We start from the raw sequence: 21,986 nt of genomic DNA, 5'->3' as shown, positions 1-21,986 counted from the left end.
GTACATTGCTTCTTCAAATCCGTCTGGACAATTTTCCCGGGTTCAGAACATTCAGTACTCTTTCTAATGTTCAAGGCTAGGAGTTTGGAGGTTCAAAGAAAAACAGGCTCTGTGGAAATAACCACAGTTTCCGGTTTATTGTCTCCTCCCTTTGGTTTACAACTTATCTATTCTTCCCTTTCTCTCTTCTCTTCAATAGTTTATTTCTCTTGCTTAAGAAAAAAATGAAGTTAATATGAGTAATTGCTTATTAAATCCACATAGACACAACTTCTGCCACCCAGCATAAGAAAAATGTGATTGGATGTTGAGGTATAATGCCAGGGAGGCTAATTTACATTGAAGTGTTGCTCACAAATGAATAATGAAAATGCTATCCCCAAAGTCCATAATGATCTTCTAATACAAGGCTAATTTCGGTCCTCTACCCTTCCCCTCTGCAGAGTTCCACATGCTGACCACCCTTCCCTGAAGCCCTCTGTCCTTGGTTTTGGTAACACTACACTCCTGGCTCCCCACCAATCCCTCTGAACATTCCTTGGGTCTTCTATAAGGAAGCTGAGGCACACTGACATTCAAGGAGGTGTCTAAGATCGTGTGATTTTTTTAAGAGATGAAGCTGGGATTCAAATCCAGGCCCTGACTTTTCCCCAGCACTCGAGGGTGTCCCACACGGGCTCCTCTTGGTCCTTCAGTCTCCTCTCTAGACCACTGAACACTGATAGTGATGACTGCTTCCCATAAGATGACTCCTGCATCTGCATTTATAACCCCAATTTCTCCCTTTCTACTCTTCATTCCCAAATGTCTGCTAGGTAATTTCACCTTCATGTCAAAATTTAAATACCTTAAGACCAAACTCATCATCTTTCTAAAATAAGCTTCCTGCCTGACATTCCCATTACAATTAACAATCCCACTTTTCTATTCCATTCCCACATGAAACACCCCTGACTGCAATTTCTTCTTTGGTTTTCCCCACTATCCTCTTGTTGTCATCCTCTGAAATGTGTACCCTGGCTTTCTTTGCTGCAAGCACCTCCTCAGGGCCCTTAGCATCTCTACCCTGGAATACCTCCTCCTGGTTACCCACATCCACATCTCCCCTCCAACCTACCATGCCCACCACAGCAACCAGACTGTTCACCCCAGACAGGGTTCTTGACCCACCCAACCTGTGGACATTCTGAACTGGACAATTCTTTTTTTCTAGGGAGATACTGTAAAGTGTTTAATAGCATCCCTGGTCTCTTTCCTCCACCAGTAGCACAGTCCCTCCCAAGCCCACCCCACTCACCCCAGTTAGAACCAAAAATGTCTCCGGACATTGCTAAATGTCCCAGGGGGTAAAATAGCCCCAGTTGAGGACCACAACCCTAAAGCATGGCTCAAACACATACCTCCTTTCAGAAACTCTTAGTGGGTTTGCCACAGTGGTCTTCCAATGAGTTTGTAAGAAGGGAATACTTTACAGAGGATTAGAAAATGATTTTCCCTATTTATAATTTCCTTTCCCTTGAGGTTTTGGGCTAGGGTTCAAGGTGTACTGGAGAGGAAAAAAAATCTGTGGGAAAAAAGCAGATAGGACTGGCTGGTAAATCCACCCCTATTCTGACATCCAGGTTCCCTGCTCTGGGCACCTCTGGAGGCAGTGAGGAAGAAGCCTTGAATGCCCCAGGGGAGCCAGAGTGAGAGAGCTCAGAGTGGAGCCCCAGCCTAGTTCTAGAACCTTGTACCCATCCTTTAACCCTTCCCTATCCCAGTCCTCATCTGAAAATGTGTTAAATTTGGGATCTGGAATGTCCCCCAAAGGTTCATGTATCAAAGGCTTGGTCCCCCATACAGCAATGGGTAGGGGTAGGGCTTTAGGGTAATGATTGGATCATGAGGACTCTGATCTCATGAGTGGATTAATCCATTAAGAAGTTTATAACTGAATGGACTATGGAAGGTGGCAGAAACCGTAGGAGGTGGGGTCACGTTGGAGGAAGTGGGTCATGGGGGTGTTCTCTGGAAGTGTACTTACTTGCTCTCTTTTTGCTTCCCAGACAGGGGTAAGGGGTTCTGCTCTACCACGTGCTCCCCACGGGGATGTTCCGCCTCTCCGAAGGCCCAAAGTGATATGGCTAAGTGACATGGATTGAAACCTCTGAAACAGAGTCAGGATAAATCTTTCCTATTTCAGCCCATTTTCTCAGGTATTTCATGACAGCGACAGAAAGCTAACTAATACAAAATGGGAGTAAATCAATACCTGATTCGCAGGGATGTTTTGAATGAATTAATATGTAGAAAGCACCTGAGAGTGCCTGGCATGAAGCAAGTAATGATAAGCATGAGCCAACATCATTACCATTCATTAATATCATTGTGACACTTCCAGCTATATTGTCTGTCTCTCCCCCAAACATGCTCTCAGTTAGTCAACTTTCTCTTACTATGAAAAAATACCTGAGATGATCAATTTTAAAAGGAGGAAAGGTTTATTTTGGTTCATGATTTCAGAGGTTTTAGTCTATAGTCAGCTGGTTCTGTTGCTTTGGGTGACCCATGGTGAGGCAAGTATCACGGTAGGGAGCACATGGAGCATAGCAGCTCTCATCATGGTGGCCGGGAAGCAAAGGAAAGAGAGAAAAGGCTGGGGTCTGAATATCAACTTTAAGGGCAAGTCCCCAGTGACTTAACCTCCTCCTACTAGACCCACCTCTTAAAGGTTCCAACACCTCTCAATAGCATCACAGGCTGGGGACCAAGTGTTAACACACGGGCTTTTGGGAAACACTTATCCAATCCCTAGCAAGACCAAAGTAAATCCTTCCCTGGCCATGAACGTACCTTATGCTTGCCCCAGCAATACCTTTATCCATGATCCTTCTTCTAAAATCCTCTACTGTACATTCCCTCCTGTTGAAATTCCACATACCTTTTAAGGCCTAACTCAAATGTCACTGCTGTCACAAATCCTTCCCTCTTCAAGTCAGAAGCCATCTTTCCCACTTCTGAATATCCAAATATTTGGATATAACCCAGCATCTTATGTCATAATTATGGGTGATAGAATTATTTCCTAACAAAATACCTCAACCCCCATACCCATGGCAGAAGTCCTGTCTCAGGCACCACCACTGTATTCTCTGCAGAATCTGGCATATGGCCCTTCACACAGTAAATACTCTGCAATTCTAACTCGAATGTATACATGAAATAATTAAGGCACTATTTTGTAACACCTCAATTTCTAGTCTGACATAAGCATTTTAATAGGCATAAGAATACTCAACTTCGGCAGGACTGAGCTAGATATTCTTACTAACATATACAGTCATTCCTCAGTCTCCATGGGGGACTGATTCTAGACCAGAATCCTGTGCCACCCCCACCCCTAACTGCCAGATACCAAAATCTGCAGATGATCAAGTTCCTTTTATAAAGTGGTGTAATATTTGCATATAACTTAGGCACATCATCCTGTATACCTCAGATTACTTAGAATACCTAAGAGAATGCAAATGCTGGGTAAATGGTTGTTGTATTGCTTAGGGAATAATAACAGGAAAAATGACTATACGTATTCAGTTTAGGTGCAATTTTTTAAATTATTTTTTCAAACATTTTCAATGCACAGTTAGTTGAAACCATTAATGTGGAACTCATAGAGGTTCAATTGTAGTTGTTACAGAAAAGTTTTCTAATTTTCTCAGTTATTAGTTACAAGGTATGAAGCATGATAAATACCATTTCTTCATTTTTTAAAGACATAGTGTTGAATTAATATTCTCACATAAATCATTACCTGTTTCATCCTAAACTTGCTTCTGGGGTTTGAAGATGTCACCACAGTAAGGCATAGTAAAAGGCATAACAGGTTCGCTTCTGAGTTTCCATGTGAGCAAGCCCAGGAAAACAGCTCACACTATACAGTGTTCATGAAACAATGGGCTCCTACGTACGCATCAGGATACCCCACAAAAGTCCTGGGAGTTTAGGCTCTGTGCCCCGGAGCTAATGAAATTAGCTAAGGCCTGGACACAGTGAGAAATAAATACCTTAAGTAGCAAAGTGCTTGAGCTATCTCTCAGGAAAATCCCCTAGAGCCCACTGAAGGACAGTTTGGACACGCACTGAAGAAATCAGCTCAACCAGTCAATGATCCTCGGACATGACAAGTTCAAGATCCCCTGTGCCAAACATTATAACTCTCCCCACAAAGAAACATGCACCCTTTGAGGAGGTCTGATGGCATTCTATGCCTTGTAAAAGACCTTTGAAACCTCCTTTTTCTTCCCATCCAGTCAAAAAGCAGCCTCTCTCCTCCCACTTCCTACAAATCCCCCTGCTACCAATCAGTCAGCTGATCTGAGTTCACGGGTCCTAACCTTTTTGCTGAACCTCTTGCAATAAAGCTCTTTGTTTTTGCAAAACCTGATACCACACTTTGCCTTGGATGTGCACCAGACAGCAAGCTTTTGCTTGGTACCACTGATATTACCCAGTGTGCTGCCAGAGATGGTCGTCAGCAGTGTTATTGACATCAGAAAAGATGCCAGCCTTGGGCCTGCCCACTTGCCTGGGCAGCTGACTGCTAATGCCCCTCAGCCAAACAAGACTGTTATCTTATTTTATCCACATAATCCTCGGGAAGTGGGTCTTGTTCTGATTCCCAGTTGTCCAAAAGAAAATGAATGATGTTACCAAAAAGCCCCATCCAAAGCACATACCAGGGTCTCAGGGTCCCAGTTCCAACTCTGCCACTAAGCAGCACCTCACCCTGCTTTCAGGACTTCATTTCCTCACCAGTGTTTATACGACCTCTGAGGCCCTCCAGCTCTCATACCCCATCCCAAAGCCCAGACTAGGCAAACCATGGATCTAAAGCAGCAGGGACATTTGTTACCTTTCTAATATCCATTATTGGACAAAAAAATAACGTTTTTCATATGCAACTAAACCATCCGTTTATAACATTGGAAACAGCAGCATAATCACAGTTATGAAGTCTATAATGCTTCAATATGTCATAAGAACATGCTGAATTACAGAGATAACTGAGACAAAAGCATCGCCTTTGCCTGTTTATTGGAATATTTCTCATTCTGTCCACATTTTCAGGACAAAAATAAAGATGAATATTTTTCACTCATAATGTTCTATAAACTTCAGCTTTTTGGATCCTGCCTATCATTCATCTCAGACTCTCCTATCCTGCCCACATATGCCTTGACCACAAGAGAGGCTCTGGTACAAGTTTGCAAATCACTCCACCTGTTCTACATCTATTTGTTCCTTTAATATTTATATAGAAACCACTTAACAGCAGAGGGAGTTTTGGGTCTGCTATTGTTTTGGTTTGATTTGCAATACTGGGGATGAATCCGGGGCATTCCACCACTGAGCTACATTCCCAGTTCTTTTAATTTTATTCTGAGACAGAGTTTTACTCATTTGCCCAGGTGGGCCTAGAACTTGCAATCCTCCTGCCTCAGCCTCTTAAGTAGCTGGGATTACAGGCACTCACAGCAGAGTTTTCTAAATTGCAGTGTATGCAACTGCCAGGTTGGGTGAAGGGTTAAATTAAAGGAGGAGCTCTCTGATAGCTGCCAGTCCAGATGGATATTCCAGCCAGCACTGTCTGCTTTTCCTCTTTTCTATATGTTCTTTCTCCAGTATATCATGAACCTTCGCCTAAAGGCAGGTAAGCCCAAAATCGCCACAGAAGGGCATTGGTTCATAATCACTTCTGAGGCTCTCAAAACCTTTCCTTTTCTGCATGATCTCTATCCATAGCTTAGCTACAGACTCACTCTAAAAAGTTTGTTCTGCACTTGTGATCTTTTCTAACCCTGTTTGGGTTAATGAACCCATCTGAGAGTCTATTGAAAGCTACAGATCCTCTTTGGGGAAATGCACACGTTTGTACATGTCACTGGTGGGGTCAAGAAAGATTCAGAGACCTCCAGAATGTGGTCCATGTGCATGAGGCTAAGAACCTCTGGGATGTGCTAGGCAGAGGCGGGTAAGCACAAAGAACTAGACCGCAGTTGACTCAGCTGCTGCCCTGTCTGTCATTCTGCACAAAGCCCCTTCTTTAACAAAAGAGGTTGTGGATCTCCCTTGGAACATCCCCCCGAGCCCAATCTGGACACATAAATCATTCAGATGCCCCATCTGTTTTAAGTTTAAGTATCACAAAAAGAAGAAGAAGAAAAAAGAAGATAGAGGAAATGTTTTGACTAGGAGAGAAGAAAATTCCCCATAAAAAATATATTTGAAATGACTTAAAAATACAATTGGAGACAGACTCCTATTACCATAGCTATTAACCCATCACTTCTCTGCAGTCCAAGTCTCCATATTAATTCAATATTTACCTGACCTAAAACAGGGGTAGGCCCACTGCATGGCCTAGGGAGCCACTTGCAATTGATTTTTAGTGGCCAGCAGCTGTAATCAAATAATGCGAGTGTCTAGCAGTAGGTTGATTAGGTTAGAGCAAATGTTATGGCCCTGTAATTTGGGAAACTCTGCAAATTTGAACTTCCACATCATCTCTGTACCCCACCACCACTGTCTGCATGCAGAGTAAACCTCAGGAAATGTTTGGTGAATGACTTGGTGAAATTCATGAATAGGTAAAAGGTTTTCAGTCATTCCACCCACAACCAACACATATGAACATAGGCAGCAACATCTTTGCTCATATTACTTCTCCTTCCCTTTCTTCATCCAATTACTATACTTTAGAAAGCAGCTCTGGGGGCTGGGGAGATAGCGCAGTTGGTAGAGTGCTTGCCTTGCAAGCACGAGGCCCTGGGTTCGATCCCCAGCACCAAAAAAAAAAAAAAAAGAAAGAAAGCAGCTCTGGTGCCATCTCTTCCTGGAAGCCCTCCCAGATTTTCCCACCAGCTAGGAGAAGAGCTCTGAGTCCTCGAAGCATCTCTTCGCCAGAATTAACATTCGTCTTCCTTTGTCATCCTCTAAGAACTGAAGTGTGTCCCACAAAATTCATATATTGAAGATTTAACCCCCAATATGACTATATTTGGAGATATAGCCATAGTTAAATGAAGTCATGGGGTGGAGTCCTAATCCCATTGGATTAGTGTCCTCCTTAAAAGAGACATCAGAGATATCTCTCTCCCGCCTCCTACCCTAAACATATACCAAGGGAAGTCCACATGAAGACACATTGAGAAGGCAGCTGTATGCAAGGAAGAGAGAGCCCCCAGTGGAACCCAACCCTGCAAGAATCTTAATTATGGACTTCCAGCCTCCAAACTGCAAGAATATAAGTTTCTGTTGTTTAAGTCACCCAGTCTGTGGTATTTTTTTATGGCAGCCCAAGCTGACTTAGATAGTATCCCAGTTAGACTTACACCCCGTAGGGCCAGTGTTATATCTTATTCATAGCTCTAGTTTTGGTACCTAACACACTCCTTGCACACAATAAGTGCTCAATAAGTTCTTGATGAATAAATACAGGAGTGGATAAAGATATTTAAGATAAAAAGACCCCCTCACTTTTTCATCCCTATGGGTAAGAGTCATGATTCCACCCTCACGGAAGTAAGTAAAAACTCCACACCCACAGTGCTGCCATTCACAAAAATGGGACAAGGCTCAAGTCCAAGTCCATCATTGTCCTTCTTGCCCATTCCAGCAGTTACTATTGCTGCCTGACCTAGATGTCAGAAGCAAGAAGGGAAAGAGGGAGAATTAGAAATAATAAAATGCATCACTCAACAATATCTTTTATTAATGTAGCAGCAGGTCTTGGCTGTCAAACCAGCTGCAGAGTCCTTCCACCCTTTGATCAAGCTACCAACATCCAACTGGGTCTAGGTATGTGTGCTGTGCTTTGAGAGGAAGTCTAGTGCCTGTCCTCCTGAAACCTGTAATATCATTGCAGAATGTGACATCAGGATTTGTTCTCCCAGGCCTTCTTCCAACATGTATTAATCAGTAGACAAGTGTTGACAGAATATCTAGAACACAAAGAGCATAGTCCAGTGGAAAAAAGGTAAATCAGTTATGGATGCTCTACGTAAGGAGACTAATGATGCTGCCACTAAAGATTCTAACAGTCAACATTTATTGAAATGTTACTACATGCCAACTGTACAAATATATTCTGTTATTTAATTCTTACAACAGTTCTACATCATGGATATGTACTATTATTCCCATTTTACTGAGACAGACACACATAAAGTCATCCAGCAAGAGAACTGGAATTCCAACCCAGGATGGGGGAATGTCTGACCCCAGATCCCTGGTTCTAAGTGACAACTTCAAATTGTCACATGGGTGAGAGGGACCTTTTTTTCCTCATCTTTAGAACAGTCTGACTGGAGTAGGTGCAGAGTTCTCATGCGTTGGTAAAAGAGTGAGAGGAGGTTAGCAAATGCAGAGATTGAAGCAGCCCAGCTAGGTTCCCTCGGCCTCCCCACTAGGAAGATCCTGTTGGGGAGCAAGGATCTCTGTGCAAACCTCTGAACTGGACCACTTCCATGGTTCCTTCCCTCAGCGCAGCACTCCATGACTTTGGTGCTCTGAGAGTTCTCAGAGCACAGTTTCCTGGAGCTGGGGAGGCCAGGGACCATCTGAGACATCACAGAAGGCTATGGAAGTGATAGAAGCTGCCTCTTAAGCACTTGGGGAGGACCCAGATGGGATAAAGGGGATGGAGAGGCATCCAGGCCAGGGACAGCTGTGCAAAGGCCAGCGGGAGAAAAGAGCACTCTCCCTTACGACAGAGGGAATCAATGGATCCAGAGGGACTAATCTGAATTTTGCCCCATCCTAGTTTTTCCAGGTCCATGGACCATCTTTAGAGCATTGCCTTCCCTCTCTGACTCTGAGGTTGTGGACTTTTTGTTCTCCAACTCTTAGTAAGGCATGTATCTCTTAATCAGGAATGGTACTGAAAAAACCTTTCCAATTTAAACTGAAGACCCAAGAAGCAACGGGTTTAGTATAATCACTCTCCTTTCTGTACTCAAGGAGGCAAAAGGCAAAAACAGCCCTAGGCAGTAGAGAGATGCCTCTCTCCAGACAGGCAGGAATCACTGTTTTGTATCTTTCAGATGCCTTCTGATACCATCTCCTATATAGCTGCACCTCCCACTAATTTCTATGGAAGTTAGCTTTATGTCACATCCCAACACTAACACAGCAGGTACTAAAGAAAGTGCCATTGTGAGAAGACCAAGGCACATCAGAGATGAGAGGCACTCAAGCCGTATAGTCACGAAGGTAGAGATCAGCAACTGGTTCTGCCTTTGATTAGAGACTCTGGTAACCATGATGCATGGAGACACCTAAGAAAGAACAATTTTTACAGCAGCAACAATGATAGACTAACAGAAATCTGCCCTTGAGTGTGGCTGCAGGTCTCCACCCAAGATGCAAAGGCAGCTGCTATGGAGATGGGACAGTTTTAGATACTCTGTACATTTCTGGAGCTTCGCAATTACTTGGTCTTCCTTCATCTGGAGATGACAAAGGGCAAGAGCTCCATGGGCTCATTTCCATGTAAATGAAAATGGCAAGAGTAGAATTTCAGCAAAATCACTCTCAAGGGTAGATAAATGCCCTGCTATCTCATAAAACCATACAAGACCCTCTACTATTAAGCCATAGATCAGGTTGCCTTTGAAGGAACTCTTCTCCAAATCAGAGCCTAGCATTCCAGGAGTCCACACATGACAAAGATCTGAGGACAGTGAGGTGCCCCCTGCAGGCTAACAGGCTGCTTTCCTGAAGTGCTCTGAGACCAGAACACAGACAGAGGATTTCCGGTTATTTCAACAAAGGACGAGGAATCCCAAGATCTCCAGCCCACAGATGCCAGAAGTAGCATCCTATGTGCAAAGCTAAGAAGAGGATCCCTAAGAGTCAGAGACACTGTGCAGCTGGAGGTGAGAGGAGGAATTCCACAAAGACAGGCAGTCTACTCTTCTGTGGCAACTCCCGATTCATCCCACTGTCCTACCCGAGCTTGTAGGGGCTGACCCTCCATACCCACACACTCCCAGCCTCAGAATTACCATGCCAGATGAGGGACAGGCAGATCTAGGGACACTTGGAGCAACTTCCTCCCTCATGGACCTCTACAGATCCCATAATTGCTTGCCTGCCTCACGTATTTAATTTAGTTTTCCTGAGGTTTCTGTAAACACACAAAAAAAGTTGACTGGGCTTGGGCCAATGGCTATTGAGAAGTTCCTCTCAATGGCACAAGGACCTTCTCCTCTAGACAACTATTCACTGAACACACCAGCAGCAGGGACAGAGCACAGACTGTCACAGCCCATTTTGCAGAAAAACAGCTCCTCCAGCTGCCTGACATCATGTCCACACAAAATGAGCTTTCACGGGGTCAGGACCCACACGTTTACATGCTGCACAGAGCATTCCTCACCCTCCTTTCTGTACTTAGGGAGGCAAAAAGTAAAAATGGCCCTAGGCACAGTAGAGAGATGCGTCTCTCCAGACAGACAGGAATCACCGTTTTGTATTTATCAAATGCCTTCTGACATTACCTCTTGTACATCTGCACATCCCACACCCCTGTGAAGTGTAGAGAAAGGAGCCTGATTGCCCTGGATTTACCGAGGAAGAAACCAAAACATGGAGAGGTTAAGTGACTTGCTTCAGAGGTGATGGAGGTGGTCACAGAAATGGGGTGACAGAGGGGTCACTCCGGGAATCATACTTTGAAGATAACTGACAGCTGGGGAAGACTGACTCTTTGAAGGACTTGAGGAGAGGGTTGCTCTAGGATTTGTACAAGAAGGACCTGCATTCAGAGCACTGAGCCAGCACCCTAGGAGGACAGAGGAAGGGGCAGCAGCAGGATTAAGTCACCCTGCCACCACCATCACCGCACTTAGACACTCAGGTGTGTAAGGAAACACAGACACACAATCATCCAGTGACTCTGCTGAACTCTGGCTCTCCTCTTAGTTTTGTCCTCCCAGCAAAGATTAAGAAATTTCCTGACTCTTCTGCAATTGAGCTTCAAACACCTCTATGCAGATTCTCCATCCCAGTAATCATAGCCTTTCTCCCTCCTCGCCCTGTTAACTTTCTGTGCAGTTGATATGGGCATCTAGGATTCAGATTACCCAAACATTATTCTAATAACAACATAAAAATAAACTTTCTGCCCCCAAATCACAGGAGGCAATCAATAGCCAGAACCAAGTGTGGTTGGGTTTTTTAAAAAATTATTATGATCAGTATTGATCAGCAGCACAACTCCTCAGCCTCCTCGCCAGCTTCTCTGACATTTTACTGTGGCCACTACCTGGGCTCCGTCCTCACACTCTCTTCTTTGCTCATTCTGCACTCTCTTCCTGGGAAAGCCTGGCCTCTCCTGCAGCTCTAGCCGCCCCCTCAACACAGATGACACACACATCTCCATCTCAATTTCTCTCCTGTGCCCCAAACTGAGTTTTCAATGCCTGATGGACAGATGGTACTCCAATGGATGTCCTGCAGGCAAGGCGAGCCTCCTCATCCAAGATGAACTCATTAGCTTCCCCTCCAAACCACCACTGCTGGGGCTCTACTAATAATGGCTCTTCCTCTCCTTAGAACCCCACGTCCAGTCAGCTGTCTGGCCTCAGATAATTCTCTTCACATTTCTTGTCTTCATTTATTCCTCTCTAATTAAAGCCCTCAGCATGTCCCTCCAGGGTCAATGCAATCATTTCCTAACTGGTCCTCAAAAGAATATAAATTTTCAGAGGACAGATCTCTGTTTGGTTTCCCACGGTATCCTCTACCTAGACTCTCATAGAGGCATGATAAATATTGAATGAGCAAAGGTCTCTTTGCTTCTCTATCTTCCACACTGCTAAAAAGTTGTTTTCTAAAACAAAGAATGGATCATGCCATGCCCCTAAAGACATATTTTGTAGGCTCCCAGTTGCCCATGGTGTACCTCTCGAGTTGCTAAGCATTGTGGTTAGCTGAGCATGTGGGCCCAACTGGCCCTTCCAGTCTCTTCTTTTGTTTCTGCTTAATCTATGTGCCCTTTACTAAGGCTGCCCTGAGCTATTCCTTGTCTTTAGTACATATGCCTTCTCATTCTGATCCTATTTATTCTATCCTTTCTCCTGTTTTAAAAAAAATTTACCTCCCAACTTCTCTGCCTGGAGAATTATTTTATTGTACAAGACCTGGCTCAAATGTCTTCTTTGTTGATAAGCTTTCCCTTACTTCTCCCTTGTCCCCAGTCTTCAAGATAAGTCTCCACTAAAGGAACCTACTATACCATCTCATGGTGGTAGGTTCTACGGGACAACTGGGGTCCAGGATCAGTGGCTACCCAGTGAATGCCTGCAGCACACATCTGTCTGGGCCTGTGCCACTGGATATTCATATGTATTTATTAGGCTATGTCCCTGCAGAGCAATGGAAGCTCTTGGAAGGGCTACCTTCAGCAAGGTCACTGTAGCAAGCATTCACTGTCAATTTGTTTTACATGATATCAATACCTTAAATAGTTAGGATGCATCCCCCTTTTAATAAATTTGATCCTCACAACAACCAGGGAAGGTAGATGGTCCAAGTAATGGCCCCTTTTCACAGATAATGAAACTAAAGCAGCAAATAGGTCACCGACACTCAGCCTGGTAATAACAGTAGCAAGGAAAGCTGACTCTACTTCCTACAAGACCTTATATATCTCCAGTTCTTTACCTCGAGAAATTAAAACATACCCGCCAAGTTATTATTAAAAGTAAATGGTGTAAAACTGAAGGATGATAGGGAAAATATCTGGTCCTTCATTTACAATCCAAAGGGAAAAAATCTGTGTGAGCCTTTTAAAGGTCACATACCAATTCAGACTGTACTGCTCTAAACTAGAGAAATTTCGAGTTTCTAAAAGACTATTTCCCCATTTTGTTTAAGTATAATTTAAACAGAGGTTGCCCCTATCAGCCATTGAATATACACTGTCATACTATAACCTAAATTTGCAGATGTGTACCCCCCAAATCAAAACTGTGAATTTTAAATGCATCCTTGAATTAGATCCTAACATTAGAACTCCTAATAGACGCCAACTAAAAGGACCATTGAGAGCCTCACATAAGATTAACCCTCTAAACCTATCACATTTCTACAAAATAAGCAGATCCTGTTGTTTATGTTATGGAGGAAATTCAGAAACTTCCGAGTTTAAGTTCCAAAAAAGGTCTTCCTATGGAGAGTTTGAATTTGAAAACTAGCTAGATGAGTGCTACAGACACCAATGATTAAAAAAAATATATCTACTGTAAGAATTTATTTTACTTTTTTCTTTACAGAACATCCCTCTAACTGATCACCCAATCAACCACATATATCTTTTACAAATGTAATCGAACACAAGAAATAAGGTCTTTTTGTATTTTGTTACTCTCAGAAGAAAAGAATATAGTGCATGAGTGACCTTCCTTATTCTGTTCTTCTTCCATGCTGGTAATTCCAGGAAATAAAAGTCACCAATTTAAACAGAAACAGGACATAGCCAGGTGGAGCCTTTATTTCCAAAGATCCTCACCCTTACTCATCCCCGCTCTTGAAAAGCTCAATTTATCGAAATAATGATGATGTGATCAGTGATCAAGTTTATTGGGCTCTGCAACTCCTCTCACTTCGAAGAACCAAACTCCACTCCTGGAGGGTGAGAACACACTCACATACACAGATACACTCACACCCACGCCCACTGATGGGCCCTGACCCACTGAAGCCTGCACGTGTCTCTGCCCCATAGTGGAATCAGTGAAGGCTCACCCACCCACTACAGAGTTCCAAGTTTATTGTCATTTCCAAATAATGTCAAGAATTATTTTTGTTTGACTTCTCTGATGTTCCTAGTTTACCTTGTTTAAGATTAATAAAACAATTACAATACTCTCAATTAAGAAGCTATTCTAAAATGCACTTTTAATTCCAGTTTGTGAGCAACTCACTTAATTATTTCTATTTGTTTTTCTTCTTGAGTGGATAATTTTTTCTCTTAGAGTAGCACAATAATCTTTTTCTTAAAGAAGAAATACTGGGCTAAATTCTTCCCTAAAACACAGCATCTTAAGCTCATACCATCAAACATAGCACCCTGGATAGCAGAATGAGTGACTCTGAGAACTCATGAACAATTCCGCCTTATTCTAACTTCAAGCTTAATCTTACAGGGAAACTACTACTCAGGCTCACAAGCCTCAGATATCATTTTTCTTTTACTTTTTAATATATACCAACTAGATTATCATCTATATCATACAATAAAAAGATAGGTTTAAAGCCTGGCCAAGAATTGCAAAGAGGAAAATCTTGGCTAATAGGCCTAACTCCTGCTCTAGCTTTATCTGACCGTGTGTGGAACCTAGAAGAGTAATCTCACTGAGGATCTCTCTTAAAATCAAGAAAGAGAGAAAGAAGAAAATAGTCAAAATCTACTATCTTTATTTTAATTTTTAAAATTTATTCTAAGTGGTCAAAATCTCCTATCTTAATGCATTAAGAAAATTAACATTACACAAACTGTAACAGTTCAAGCACATATTAGCTAACATATTACTAGGGCTTTTCCAAGTTGCATGGAAGAGAACCATTCCGGGAAGGATATCACCCTGGAAGGCATAAACAGCTCAGAGAATCATCAGAAAATCGGGATGGAAATGTCAGTAGTGGAGGGCCCAAGAGATCAACCATTTATTTGCTCATGCTTAGTCCCTCAGAGCAGGTAAGAGTCAGGGCATGCCCCATTCTGACCACCTCCCTCAAACAGCCCACAGGGACACTTTCACAGGTTTCTGGTCCCTTACCTTCTTCTGTTCCAAACCTAAGGCCAAGCACTCTGGCCTTCACTTTGTCCCAGGTTGTACAATTTTGTTGTTGATTTGTTGGTATGCTTTCTGTCTTTTTGGCCACAACATAAAAGAGTTCCCTTATATCAGAAGGGAGATGGCCAAAGTTTCAAAATATTTGATAACTTCAATTTAAAGAGACATGTTTGAGTCAAGCATGATAACGTGGGAGGTGAGTATTTAGGGATTGGAATTTCCATGCTCAGGCATGCTAAAATAAAGACTGCAATAACAAAGATAGTCTGGGTCACTGTGTCTTACCCAATAGACAGAAGACTTTGGACAAATGAACTAATCTTTCCATGCCTCAGGTTCCTCTTCTATAAAGTAAGGATAAATCACAATATCTACCTGAGAAATTAAATGAGTTAACATGATTAAAGTGTGGAAAATAGCACTGGCACATACTAAGCATTCTACATTTTTGCAATTAGTGTTATTAATGATTTGGAAACTTTTATCCATCACTCAGATATGGGCCAGTTTAAAATTATGTCACATCTTTTTCCAATCTTCCCTGGTTAGCAACAGTTCTTATGACAATGGACCAATAAATAGACAAAATGTTGTAATCTGATGCATCTTCCTAGAGATTGTGGTGGGTTCTATGGAAATATGAATATTTATAAAAATAATCAGCCTATTCTTATGCCCATTTCTTCCTTCAATTCAGAGGCAATGATTCCAGTGACCTATGCAGACATAATATTTCTATGTATGATTTTTTTTCAATTATCGAACACCAAATTAAATTTCAAAATAAGGCAAAGATAAAGAGAAGCAGTCTGCAAAATCACTCTTCTCATTGATATCGATAAATAATACTAGATTTTAAGTTGAATTAAAAATGTATATAAAATGTAATTTTGTGCAAGCCTTTTACAGTTAAACTTTTGAGAAGGCATTGACCCTGACTTGTATGTTTCCTCCAGAGCAAGAACTGAGTCCCTTATCTGTTTATCTCTAGGGCATACAACTACAGATGAAAGGATAGACGGGGGAAAAGTCAACTGCCTTTACTGAGAGTTCGGAACACATCAATTCATCGTGCCGTGAGGATAAGTTGCAAGATCCCCAGTGAATACCATGAATAGTACCAAACCCCATGTACACTGCACTGTGTCTTTTCCTATACATTCCTGTGATAATATTTAATTTATAAATTAAACATAGTAAGAGATTAGTGACAGTAAACAATAATAAAATAGAACAATTATAACAATATACTATGAAAGTTATGTGAATGCCATCTCTCTCAAAATATCTTTTGTACTCTGTAAAAAAGAACAATTCATATCAAGCGGGTCAGAGCAGGATGGCATAAGATTTCATCCCACTACTCAGAATGGCATGCAATTTAAAATGTGTGAATCGCTTATTTCTAGAATTCTCCACAGAAGTTTCAGACTGCTGTGATAGTTGGTAACCAAGACCATGGAAAACAAAATTGCAGATAAACAAGGACTTCTATAATCACAGAACCAAAAAATGCTAGTAATGTGGAAGAAACTGAGTCAAGGAGAAGTTATGTAACCTGCCAAAAACCATGGAGTCATTTAATGGCAAAAGCTCAAGATGCATGCTCTCCATCCTATAAAAATTGCAGACCTCTGGTTCTATACCAGAGCATCCCATCTGAAGCTTTGGAAATATGCCTCTGAAATCAAGAACAGAATAATGTAGGTGTTGTTCTTCATGTGTCTAATCAATATTTACTGGAAAAGGAGCTTCACCTATACTTGTTATTACTCTCAGGAATTAAGAACCCCTGATTCTCTGTCTTGCCTCTCTATGTCTCTGAGATGAGAGATTTGCTACTTGTTATATGAAATCCTTCTTCTGCCCCCAAAAGCTTTCAGATTTCATCCTATGGATAAATTGAAAGAGTTACCATGCTGCTTATATGAAGGCAGCCTTTTGTGAAAGAAATATGCTTTAGAGTTTCAGGAGCTGGGACTTTGTTTACAGACTGAGTTAAGTGCAGTTTAAAATCGTGGATTTTAGATGTAGTGTTGAATGAAAAGCTTGCTCTCTATCGTGTAAGAAAATTTTTCTCAATAAAACTCCAAGACACACATCTACAAACCATCGGTCAGTCAGAAGGCATTTGATCCTATCTGCTGATACACAGCTCAATGCTGTGGCCCCCTGACCCAAATGAGACCTCAAGAAGCTTAACCCAGTCACACTAGAACCATGACTCAGAAGGGCAGAGAGGGCAACCAGACTGGTGGCTTGCCCCAAGTCAGAGGCTTGGAGCAGAAAAAGTATAAGTAGAGCTGACCTGATATTATGCTCCTTCTCTAAACTCTTCAGTGGGTCCCATAGTGCCTGCTATGTGACATGCAGGATCATCACTGGGGCTTCCAGGACCCTTATAATAAGGCTCCAACCTATTTGTCCTTCTACTCTACTATTCCCTAGTAGTAGACTATGTTGTAGATTAACCACACTATTCTCTGCTTCCTGTACAGCCCAGTCACACAACCACATTCCCCACCATTGTACAAGGTGCCTGCCCCTGAGATGCTCCAGTCCCCCATCCCATCCTGAGTGCCACTCCTTCTCTGGGACATTTCCTGATGTTTTCTCCAACCTCCTAGAAAATCTGCAACTGGAGGCGGCCTCAACTACCATGATACTTTTGCACATTTGTAACTCACCCAAGAAATTATTTCCTAGATGGTGTGGTAGTAATTTGGGGATCTTTTTTTCTTGCTTTGAACCAACATTAGCTGAGCATTTACTACGAATCAGATGCTGTGCTGGATGCCTGGGACATGGAAATGAATTAAGTTAAGGTTCCTGATCTCAGAGGGCTTACAGTCTGGTAGATCAGACAATACTACGATAGAAAATTGTAACCTAGGGCAAGGGGAGTCCAGATAAGGGAAGAATTAAATGACCAGGAAATATGAAAGAGATGATGGCATTTAAGTTAGGTCTTGAAGAGAAATTTGTTTACTCAGGATGGGGTGGGAAATGAAGTATGAGAGGGGTCTTCTAGGTAAAAAGAACATTATGTACAACTCCTCCCTACCACTTCCTGAATTTACTGAGAGCCTACGTGATTTCCATCTCTCACGACAACCCCATAAGACAGGTGTCATCGTCCTCATTTTATAGATGAGGAAACCAAAGCTCCCAAGGCCCAAGAGCCCAAAGCTATCAGGGACCAGAGCCCAATCTGAGTTCCTGGTAACAAGGAATCACCTTTTAGGAGCCAACCCACAGCTCCCATCCTCTAAACCTGGGAACCACTTAAAACCCAGATGTCTTCTGGAAAAGTTAACTGGGGCACAGGAAGAAAAGGTTCCAAATTCTGGAAACAACCATGCCCTGTGCCTCCCTATAAACCTAGTAAAGTCCTCTCAGCACATGTGAAGGAGGGCCCTTCTTCTTGATTCAGAAAAAAACAACCTGAAGAGAGCTACCTAAAAGTCACTTCAAGTCAAGCTAGGCCCATGAAAACTCTGAAAAGGCTCAGAGATCTGAATTGGATCTCTGGTTTTCTAGGACAAAGCATTTTGGTTTTGATGAAGTTCTCCCACACCCCCCTTTCCCTTTGTCTGATCGTTTTCTCAATTTCTCCCTTTCCAGTTCAGGCTTTTTCTGTAATACTTGTATTGGGCACATGCTTTTTTCCTCCTAGCTAGACTATTATATCTTGCTATTGTGGTACTCCTTTTCCATTGAAAGCAATCAAAAATGAAAATCCACATTTCAGAACAGTGTCTATTAAATATGCACCCTTTTGTGGATTAAAAAAAGAAAGCACTCTCTAAGGGCTGAGTTTCAGTTCTGTGTATCACCTAAAGATTAGATATTGGGTGAGACTTCTGCTCCCTCACAGGTCATTTGCATTTGGTAATTGAGAGTGATGGCAAAAAATCGGGAGTCAGAAGCAACTTACTTCAAGGAATGCCTTAGTCTAAAGCATTGCTCATCAAAGAATGGTTTGGGGACCAATAGCAATTGCTTCACCTGAGAACTTAGTGGAAATGTAGAATCTCAGGCCCCATCCCAACTGACCAATGGAATCAGAATCTGCCTTTTAACAAGATCCCAGGGGGCTGGTGTGTACATTAAAGTTTTGGGAGCATAGGTCTAGAGCTTAAGTGACATTGCTTTTATTGTCATCTTGGACGCCTCATGTGGGTGTTGTTCCTAAGAAAGAAAACCTCTATTTGGTGAACTCCATAGAATGTCCCCCATCACCCTTCTCTGTCCAAACTATTTATTTATAGAGGAATTCTAAAATGATAAACATTCTTTAACAAATCATACTCTCTGCCCCAAAGAAGTTCAAGGTGAAACAAGGCTGCTGGCTAGCCTTTCTGCAGTATGTGAGCACCTAAAGGGAAAGCTCTGAACCTGATCCGTTGTCTACAGGGGAGACACCAATCAAGAAGAGGGAAAATCATGTGGACCTGGTTGGAAGGAATGCAAGCCAGAACTGAAAGGCAAGAGAAGAGAAGAGGGGAGGAAATGGTCCAGTCCTGCCCACTGGTGTCCTGTCCCATGATTTCTACTTGCCAGTGAAGCAGAGGTAATGTTCAGGGCAGGGCAGAAGTTTTGACCAGAGCCCTAGTCACAGAAACTGGTCTGGCCTCACGTTTGACCTTGTTCTCTATGAAAAGGATGCTTGTCTCAGAGATATTTCTATTTAAAAAAAAAAAAAAAAGTTACTCCTTGATAAAACAAAATAAACCAGGTCCACATCCAAAGCAAATATTTTCTTCCTAATTCTGACAGATGTGTACATCACAACAAACTCTTTTAGGTTCCAGGTATCTTTCACATGTCTAAATGGAATGCCTGAATTAGGGAACAATTTGCTATTCTCCTCTCCCACTTTTGCTAATTTTTCATTCATTTTTTTCCATCTCCATCTTTGGAGTCTCTTAAACAGCAATATTTTCAAACACATAAATGGTTTATTTATATCAAGCAATACTTGTTTTCTAATCAGCAATAATTTATTCACAAATTAACAATATTTCAGCTCTGGAAACACAGTTCTGTCCTTTTAACACATCCACATCAGCAAGCTCTCAGCAAAAATTTAGAATGGATAGCAATAAAGGACAGCAGTGAGTAGGGGAGGCAGGGACAGGCTTAGGCTATGAAATTCAGACAGGAACTCCATCTGTCTTCCTGTACCACAACCAAAAGATAGTCCTGTCCTTCAAAACCAAGTATGTTATAGATACAGAGACTGAGGCTATCAATTTTATTTCTGCAAACTTCCACTTTATAGAAGAGCACTTGACTTGCTTCTCCCTGTAAATCAGACCTAGATTAACTAAGCAATCTTCCAGCAGAAAAATCTCTGCATCCCCCTCCCCACCCCCCAACAGGCACAGACATGCTCGAACACACCACTTTCCAAAGAAAGAGAAAGTTAACTTTCAAATAAACCTGTCCTTCAGTCAGTCTGGCCATGTTTTCAGAGCCTTCACATTTCCAAAGATGGATCTTGTAACTCTTGCCTAAATCCAGAGGCTGAAACCTGACCTCTGTCTGTTGAGGGCATGCTCAAGGGTCAGAGGTCCACATATACACCACTTCCCCTCCCCCCAACACACACTTTTCTCTCCCAAAGTGAGAATAATGGACCAGACTTTATTGTTCTTTCTTCAGAGAAGCCAGGCGGGTCTGCTGGTGGGAAGCTCCAGACAGAATGTGGGTGTGTGAACCTGCTCAGGTTCCACAGAGAAATTTTCTGGGAACTCCAGGCGTTTTGAATAAAGGGTAGGTCTTAGGCTGGGGCACAGGAATCCTTGGGTTCTCAGGCACCTCTGAAGTCTGAATGTACGGGGTGAGGGCTTGTGCAGCAGGGCTGTCCTGCCAATCTGGTTCCCCTCCCTGCCCTGTCATCCCAGGCCCTCTGCTCTCAGCGGGGTCACTCACCACCGGTGAGCTGTGCAGGGCCGAAGCACAGCGCCAGCTGAAACCACAGGATCACGGCCAAGAGTCTCTGGGGGGACTGAGGCTGCTGCTGCTGCTGCTGCTCTAGAAATCCATCTCCATTGCTCGGGTTCATTCCATGATACATCTTTCATCCACAGAGGGCATCCAGCTTGCAAGAGTCTGCAACCACGAGCGGAACATGACAATACCCCCGGCTGCTGGAGCTCCGGGCCATGCTCCCACTCCTCGGCCCTGGGACCTGGCGCCTCAGCTGCGCGGGCTCCATCCCAGTTCACTCCCGCAAGGCCCCCGCCCCCTTTCCCACGGCGAGATTCCCTGCCACCCCCAGCGCAGGGTACACTGAGTAACAGCCGCCGTGGGATGCTGCGCGTGCGGGAGGGATGGAGGAGGGGAGGGAGAGCAAGGGTTAGCGCACATTGGCTCTGCGCCGGTCCCCGGGATTCAGCGGCTGTGACCATGACAGGAAAGTCTAAAGCCTTCTAGCGTCTAGGGGCTGAGAAAACACTTTTCCCTGGGCCTAACCATTTCACTCTTAGGTATCTCACAATGTGGCACCGGCTCCCCCCAGCTACTTCTCTGGTTTTCCCTGGGATCAGGAGGGTCCTATTGCCCTAGTCTCCAGTGAGATTGCGCTGTCAAAAAATTCCTCCCCTGGGGAGCAGAACGGGACACAAACTCCCCTGCCCGGCCTGCGTGCGCCTCCCCAGACTGGAAAGCCCTTTCCCGGCTCTCGGTCTTACCTGTGGGTCTCATGCATGCAGCTTCCTTCCCTCCTCCGCCTCCTCCCCCCGCCAGTCTAACCCGCATCTGTGCGCGACCTCTGCTGCCGCCGCTGCGCGAGCAAGACGGAAGCCTCGGCGGCGGCGGCGGCAGCAGCAGCACCCGGCTCCAGCTCCCCCCGCCTGCCGCCCGCGCGCTCCCTCCCCAGGCTCCCGGGAGCCGGCGGGAGTGGGGGTGCTGGGGGGGACTGCAGCCGGCCGCGCGCCCCCGGGGAGGCTCCGGCGCGCCCGCTACCTGAGCTCGCGAGCGCGCGGCGGAGGCGCGGAAAGGGGGAGGGGACGGAGACCCGGCGAGGGACGCGCGGCCGGGTGCGCGCGCTGGCGGGCACGCGCCTCCACAAACCGAGCCGGCGCAGCGGCGGGGGAAGGGGTCCGGCGAGGGCGGGGAGGGGAAGGGGCCCGCCGC

General features: G+C 43.8%; 1 protein-coding gene across 1 annotated transcript in view; it reads right to left on the bottom strand.

Annotated features, from left to right (window-relative positions):
• Susd4 (sushi domain containing 4) overlaps nucleotides 1-21,831 on the bottom strand; it is a 133,946-nt gene extending 112,115 nt beyond the window's left edge. Inside the window, exons 1-2 of the mRNA XM_047520957.1 lie at nucleotides 21,542-21,831; nucleotides 20,781-20,960 (exon numbers count right to left, since the gene is read on the bottom strand). Of these exons, the coding sequence (XP_047376913.1) occupies nucleotides 20,781-20,925 (145 nt within the window). The 5' untranslated portion in view covers nucleotides 20,926-20,960; nucleotides 21,542-21,831. The remainder of the gene's footprint in view (nucleotides 1-20,780; nucleotides 20,961-21,541) is intronic.
• Between the last annotated feature and the right edge of the window lie 155 nt (nucleotides 21,832-21,986).

The sequence above is a fragment of the Sciurus carolinensis genome, chromosome 12 (genome assembly GCF_902686445.1).
Source record: "Sciurus carolinensis chromosome 12, mSciCar1.2, whole genome shotgun sequence".
Taxonomy (NCBI): Eukaryota; Metazoa; Chordata; class Mammalia; order Rodentia; family Sciuridae; genus Sciurus; species Sciurus carolinensis.
Note: the sequence above shows the minus strand (reverse complement) of the source record. Positions and strands in the feature narration are given on the sequence as shown.